Source organism: Ipomoea triloba, chromosome 7 (genome assembly GCF_003576645.1).
Source record: "Ipomoea triloba cultivar NCNSP0323 chromosome 7, ASM357664v1".
Taxonomy (NCBI): Eukaryota; Viridiplantae; Streptophyta; class Magnoliopsida; order Solanales; family Convolvulaceae; genus Ipomoea; species Ipomoea triloba.
The window spans coordinates 22,615,037-22,622,720 of NC_044922.1; the positions used below are offsets into that span (position 1 = coordinate 22,615,037).

The window sequence follows — 7,684 nt, forward strand, 5'->3', positions numbered from 1 at the left end:
AAAAAAAAAAAAAAAAAAAAAAAAAGAGGGGGAGGGGGGGAGGGGGCTTTAGAAGTGTAATTCTTAACACTATAGAGTTCGGCTCTGTTTGACAGAGCTTATTTAGGAGCTTATAGCTTATTTTAAGCTACTAATAAGTTATAAGCTCTGTTTGGTATTGTTTTCAAAATAAGCTAGTAGCTTAAAATAAGAGCTTATTTTGAAACGCTACTTGGGGTAGCTTTTCAAAATAAGCTAGTAGCTTTTTAACTTTTTTTCATCTTTATCCTTATTATTTTAAATAAATGACATCATTTACCCCTCTCAATTAAAACCCTTTTTGACATTTTTTTTTTCATTATGTTTGGTTGTAATTTTAGTTTGATATTTATGTTTGAACATTAATTTTTGTATGAACTAATCTTATGAATTATATTTTTTTTACTTTATATATTTTCAAATATATGTTCTTACTTTATATTTTATTTAAATATATTGATTTTATTTTATTTTAATATATAAACAAACCTATTTAAATTTAAAATTATTTAAATTGTATGAAGATGTCCTTTTTAGTCTTTTTACATTTATCAACTTATCAAAAAGCTAATTATACCAAACACTTTTAAGCATACCAGCTCTTCAGATTTCAGCTTCGAGCTTATAGCTTTTCTGTTTTTAGCTACTTTTCAGCTTTCAACTACCTTTTCAGCTAGGTTTGCCAAACATAGCCTTCATCTCTGGATAAAACTTAAAGTCTAAATCAAAAAACTAAATAAACCTAAACCACAAACTCTAAAAAGTGTTCATAAGTGCCCTGTATTTTTTAACTAGTCAAAATGCACGGTATGATGTTAAAAAGTGCATCATATAGTGTTGAAAAGTGCACTTTTGAAGTTTGAAACAATTATCAAAATACCACCATGATTGTTTTCCTCATTGTTCTATAATCATTAGATTCGGGCATATGGACGGTTGAGATTAGTTCTTAATTTTTCTCATGTGAATAAGTTTGATATGATCATTTTCACACACACACACACACATATATATATAGTGACGGGTTCAAGCATAGAAGATGTCCGAGGTGCGGTCATGCGGTTAGATCTGAGCCGTTAATTAAATCTAAATCAATAGCTCAAATCAATGAAAATTATAAATAATAAAAAAAAAAAAACGCGCCTGGAAGGAAGAAACATAAGCTAAAAATGACGCACCTTAAGTCTTAACATCGTACACTTTCAGTTTATAACAATGGCACACCTTAATCACATAACTTACGCACTTTAAATTCTCAACTGTACACACCTTAAAGCACAGAAACCACGCACCTTAAGCACAAGACATACGCACCTTAGACACAAACCCTACGCACCTTAAGCACAAAACTTACGCACCTTAAGTTCATAATTGCATGCACGCACCTAAAGCACAAACACCACGCACCTTAATCACAAAATATACGCACCTTAGGCACAAAATCCTACGCACCTTAAGTTTGCCCCATATGAAAAATGACCAAATTGTCACCGCATTCTTTTTTAAATGTTGTTAATCCTGGACATTGATCTTGACAAGATAAATGGCTCTCATTTAACTGCACAATCGCACTTGAAAATGCCTCGCGCACGCAATAAGTCATATCCGCATTCAATCAAGTAATAGTAAATTTTCGTTAAGTTGATTTGCATCCAATCCACTTTTAGGCTGATGCAAATTGGATAAGTGAATTTGACAGACCCATATACACTTACTCCTGAACATTGGTGTTTATTAAACAATAAGCAATGTAAAACCAGAAGTGAATGCAAACAGTTTTAAAATTTATATCCGAATGCCCACAATGTACTCGTTGCAATTTATACAATTTGCTAGACTTTTTGGGTTGTATCTAGTGCAAGAGCAAAGATAGAGGTTAATTGGCACCATAGATTTTTTAGTTCTTAAATATTAATTTGTCCAAATATAATGGTTGTTTTTTTTTTTTTTGTTTTTTTTTTTTTAAATAAACTCAACTATTTATAAATAGAGAGAATTAGGATCACATGAAAATAATAGTTTCTGTACAACATGTAGGATAATTTTTATCTGTCCATCTATGTTGATTAAGGATTGAAAATAAGGTAAAATGAAAAGTAATTACAAGTTACTGGAAGGTTATAATAAGGATAATTGAATCTCAATCTCTTAAAATTAATTAACTCCTACTAACATTTAGAGTTATTAATAAATTGGAATAACAACAGTACTGAGAACAAATAAGTATATAATGGTTGTCTTTGAGGGAATGTCACATGATTAAACCCTAGATGTGTGGCCTCCCTTCTCTCTCTAAAACAAAAAGCTTTTCTCTGCTGCTCAACTTCGACTTCTACCGCCGGCCTCCGGCCGGAGTTCTAATGGAGCTTTGAGCCGACGGTTTTGGTCACTTTCTACGTTTACTCTCGCTCTTCTTCCGCCCCGACCTCCGTTGCAGCTCTGTCCGCCTCCGGCCACCGCCACAGATCTTCTTCTTCCGTTTTCTTTCCCTTTGAATAAAATAATAGTAGGTAGATATTGGGGTTTGTGTTGGTAGTCTTTGAACTCCCAACCCTACTTTAGCTTTACCACTTTTTATTTTCTCTATTATTGTGTTTTCCTCTCGTTACTTATTGTGTTTTCCTTTCGTTACTTTCACGGGCTTTTTCCTCTCGTTACTTTCACGAGCTTTTCATTATCATTAGCATAAATCGTTTAGTTTGGTTTCGGCAAGTGTTGATCTTATCATGGGCGAGCAAAAAAGAATGATGATGAAGACCCAGATCTTTGATGAAGTTTTAAGTTCCTTGAAGGAACATAACTTCCTAGTTATAAAACAGTCTGCGATTCAAGTTTTCTATAGCATAGTTAGAAAAGTTGTTTCTATATCTGACTGTAAGGAATGGTTTACCATTTCATTGATTGTTGATGTAAACGTTTTATGTTATGAATTAATGGAATAGCTATGTTTACCTTCCAAAAAAAAAAAAAAAAAAAAACCCTAAATGTGGAATATTGAATTTTTAATTTGCAACAAATAAAAAAAGTATAAAACATATATTACTTCTACCAGTTCTACTTGTAATAGAGTTAATAGTACAAAAAATATATATGAAGTGGGAGAAGAAATAAGTATATATATTGGGGGAAGAATTAATAAGTCCATATATTAGGGGAAGAAATAAGTATATACATAATATATATATAACTCAACCTAATAAATCTTCCGCCTTTTGCTTCTCCCGAGTAGTAAAGCCGCGTTAGAGGGAACAATACGGCGTCGTTTGTCTCTCTCTTGAGCTATCTGCATTTCAGCTCCGCAATTCGTAATTCCGTATCTCAAACCCTAACCCCACCTCATCCAAATCCCCCTATTCCTATCCCTCGTTGATCTCCAATGGATTCCTTGCTCGCGACCTATGCCTCTTCAGATGAAGAAGAAGAAGAAGAAGAAGAATCATCGCAACAGCAGAATCACCGACCCTCATATTCCGCACCTTTACAAAACTCCGACCACGACGATATTTTATCTGTTGCCAATAAGCCTTCCTCCGTGTTTTCTCTTCCGCCACCAAAATCATCTTCCTCTCTACTTTCTTCACTTCCTGCTCCCAAGGCATTGAGAGCAGACCCCTTTAACCTCCCCACTCCCTTGGCTTCCTCGGAACCTAAACCCAAAAAGGTTGTTCAATTTAAGCCGCCACTCATTTCTTCCGGGATTAAGGATAGTATTGTTGATGATGATGAGGATGAGGAGGATGAGAAAGAAAAACGAAGAAAAGGATCCGAATCTGCGTCACAGACTCCATCTGTGAAGAGTTTCTTATCTAGCTTGCCCGTGCCGAAGAGCTCGGGTACATTGGGAGCTTTGTCTCTTGGTTCTGGCACTAGTAGAAGGTCCATTCTTGAAGCCAATGTGCCTGCTTCTGATTCTAATGAAGCTCAATCCGTTCAAGGATCAACAGTGAGCTCCTCTGGAGCTGTTGAAGGATCCGAATATGTAGATCCTGTTGGTGGATATCAGCAATGGGGTCCAGAGGGTGAGAGTTATCCCAACTACCCAGGTTATACTGGATATGGTAATGGTGATGGCCAGTATTCTAATTGGGTTGGACCCAACGGGGAACAATATTCAAACTATGCTTCCAGTTATGGTGATTATGGACAGTCTGAACATAATTGGGTTGATGGCTCTAATGCTTCTTCACAAGAACTCCCGGAATCAGCTGAAAGTGCATTGAGGGTGACGGGAAAGCGTGGAAGGAATGATGCTACACTGCAAATAGTTGAGGTGAAGCAGGATGAGTTGATGAAGAATCGCCCGAGGGAAGATCAGGTCAAACTGACCGGTATTGCTTTTGGGCCAGCATACAAGGTAGGTGTTTCCTATGCAAATAAACTTCTTGATTTCCGTAATGCGTAGAACTGATTTTGATTTCTATTGCAAATATAATGATCATTGTTGTTAAGATATTCAAATCTTTGGTTCTTGATTGAGATTGCTTTCTATGTTTTAGTAATTTTTCAATAAAATTTAAAACTAAGAAGATGGTTTGCTTCCTAATATCATGGCAATAAAAGAGATTGATGCAAGAAACATATGTGTGATATATATCACTAGCATATGGATGCTTATATTATTACTGAAATGATAAAACCTCAATCATATCTAGATTATTAATACCTAGAAAAATAGGAATGTATTTTAGCAAAGGTGTAGTAATCTCTGCGGAAAGTCATACTCTAAGATTCTTGTAGAATTAGATTAACAGGTTTGTAGCAAAGCTGCTAATAATACCTTTGTAGTCTGCTCAGTAGTAACCTCATAGAATTCTCTCTCTCATCATTATGGATCCGTATTCTGTCTTGCTTGCGTTTTATTAATTTCTTCCCTTCTTTTTCTTCTTTTGCTTTTGCATCTCTTAGCTGCTTGCTGCTTAACTATTTTAGATATTAATTGAGCTATGGTTTTCCCAAAACATAAAATGAAGTAGAAATTATGGGAAGTTAACTGCACCTTTGGAGAGTCGTTCTTACGTAAAAATGGTCCATATAGGTCTAATGCCTGAACACTAAAATTGGAGAATGGTAAGATGTGAAAACTATTGTAGATAACTGAAGTTCAGAGTATACAAGCAGAATATACTGAATGCATGAGGAAGTGAAAAATTGAAAGTTGAATATCCATCAAACAGTTTTTAGGTTTATTTATTGAGTTCTACTACATGATACTCCCAAACCTTACTCCCTAATGTGGCGGGCACTGATAGGCTATTTTCTTCATTTGGGCCCCTATAAATGTGTTTACATCAAAATTTGAAGGGTGGGAGTAGAGAATGGGAGTATATAGTATTTTCCTTATTTTTTGGTCATCTTCATTTCTTAAGGCCCGCTACGGCTGCTAGAGACCACAAGAATTGGCTAATATCGCTACATACTTTTTAGTGAATATGAGATTTCTTAGTAATTTCCCATTATGCACATTATGTTTTTTTGCAGCCTGCTTCAACGAAGGGTAAGCCCACGAAACTGCACAAGAGGAAGCATCAAATTGGTTCCTTATATTTTGATATGAGACAAAAGGAGACGGAACTTGCAGAGCGGCGTGCTAGAGGGATGCTTACCAAAGCTCAAACACAGGGGAAGTATGGATGGTGAAAATTTGAAATTGTCTTCTTCATCGTAAACGACTTCCATGTTGCATATGTGGCTACCTTTATTTTCCCCTTCTCTGTAACTAGATCGTTGTTGAATTTTAAAGTGATTTCACTTTGTGTTAGTTTTCCCCTGTATACAGAAGTGTGTGGTGAAACCTCTGCGCTCTCTATAGAACTTGTTTATTTTAAGGCTTCTCTTTGCCAAAGCTGTATGCTTTTTATTTGCATCCAAGTTTGTTATGCCTACTGTATTACTCTTTAGCAAGCAACACTATACTGATTTTCCAATCTCATGGTCATTAGGAAAATACTACTTGTACTCCCAAATTCTACTCTCAACTTTTACTTCCTTTTACAAATTTTGAATGTAGACAACTTTTTTTAGACTCACAAGATGAAAATATCCTATCCATGCTTGCCACATCAGGGAATATAATTGGAGTAGAATTTGGGTGTTCCCATAAACCATAGTAGAACTCTAGGGAATATAATTGATGGAGTAGAATTTGGAAGTCCCCATAAACCATAGTAGAACTCTGGTCATTTTAACCATTATTATTAAAGACCATAGTAGAACTCTGGTCATTTTAAGGTGAGGTGTCACATATCGCTTAGCATTTTAGCATATAAAAGCATATAATATTCTCAAATCTCAACAATAGCATTTTCAATATGAGACTTTAGATTTAGCCTTCTTTTTTTTTTTGAGATTGATCATAATTGATTAATTGGAGTTATTTTCATTCTTAGTCATAACTTGAAAAAAGTAAACGGCTAAGGTGAGATTGGGAGAAGGGAGTCAGTGTCTCAGGCTCTCAGTTACATATTAGTAATGTTTTGTTTTGTTTTGTTTTTTTGTTTTGTTTTTTTTTTGTTTCTAAGGCTAGACAAGCTCATTAGGTGACTAGTCCCCACCAACCGGACGCCTAGGCCACTCCTTAACAAGGACTCAGACACATTTTGCTTTTTCATATGTTCCAAGCTACAACCTACATGTGTACAAGGAAACACAAGAAAACATTTATATGAATGGGATTGGAATGAAGCCAAAACGAATCCAAAAGGTCCTTTTAAATATATCACTATTACCAGGGCATTACAGTTTTATATCTAAAGAAATGAGTCCCAACAGCCTGTATTGTTCCCACAAAACTCAAATAAATTCAGTACCAGAACAAATGAAAAGATGGTCTCAGCGAGTCTTGGTCTTTGTCTGGTCTTGTATCTGGACTGCAGAACTAATTCTCTTCCAGCAATGGACGACTATGATTGTTGGTATCCAGACCCAGAAGGAATTTGCAAACACATAGTACCAGTAGTAATAATAGGGGCTTACAGCAAAATTATCACCCTCCAAGACAGCTGTGATGAAATATACAGCAGTACCATAGAGCTGGCCCAATGAAATAGCCACCTGTAGTATATACCTATACGACTTCCTTGTAGCTATAGCATACCTGCCAGATTAGAAGAGATCACAAGTCCAGAAATGGATTAAAGACAACTAAACTGATTAGCCCGCATGATACTCTGTAATTTAAGTAACTCTTTGAGGTATTTACACTGCAAGAAGACATGCTGGTCCCTCTAGAACAGCTGTGATTCCTTCAACTGAAATAACAGCAGAATCACGTGCTGCATACCGAGAATCTCCCTTGCTGTACTCTTTCCCTGGCCATTTTTATTTATAGGTGAAATTGATACTAATGAAATGAATGTTGCCACAATAAATTTTGGTGGGTTAAGAATGACATCAAATTGAGAACTTACAAACTTCTGCAAGGTAAAAGGGAGTCTTTTCCTTGTAGAAATTAGGAGAGAAAACAAAGTAACCCTCAAGGACCATGTGCGTAAGGCCAGTGAATATCCACCAGCACATGAGCAACCTGTCGCCCTTTGATATTTTAGGGAACCGCCCTAGCACAAGGCAAACAAATGACCATCAAGATTTCAATCTGAGAATGCATGAAATTAATATGACCTTTCACATTTTATTATACAGTTCCCTTTTTTTTTTTTTTTTTTTTTTT

At 35.7% G+C, this 7,684-nt stretch overlaps 2 protein-coding genes across 2 annotated transcripts in view; one reads left to right on the plus strand and one right to left on the minus strand.

The window, feature by feature from the left end:
- Positions 1 to 3,244: 3,244 nt before the first annotated feature.
- Positions 3,245 to 5,942, plus strand: LOC116026042. Its single transcript, XM_031267488.1, has 2 exons — positions 3,245 to 4,372; positions 5,497 to 5,942. Exons 1-2 carry the CDS (start codon positions 3,395 to 3,397, stop codon positions 5,653 to 5,655), a joined length of 1,137 nt encoding a protein of 378 aa, XP_031123348.1. The 5' UTR covers positions 3,245 to 3,394; the 3' UTR covers positions 5,656 to 5,942.
- Positions 5,943 to 6,664: 722 nt separating this feature from the next.
- LOC116024945 (probable 3-beta-hydroxysteroid-Delta(8),Delta(7)-isomerase) overlaps positions 6,665 to 7,684 on the minus strand; it is a 4,367-nt gene continuing 3,347 nt past the window's right edge. Inside the window, exons 3-5 of the mRNA XM_031265988.1 lie at positions 7,425 to 7,571; positions 7,217 to 7,325; positions 6,665 to 7,111 (exon numbers count right to left, since the gene is read on the minus strand). Of these exons, the coding sequence (XP_031121848.1) occupies positions 6,847 to 7,111; positions 7,217 to 7,325; positions 7,425 to 7,571 (521 nt within the window). The 3' untranslated portion in view covers positions 6,665 to 6,846. The remainder of the gene's footprint in view (positions 7,112 to 7,216; positions 7,326 to 7,424; positions 7,572 to 7,684) is intronic.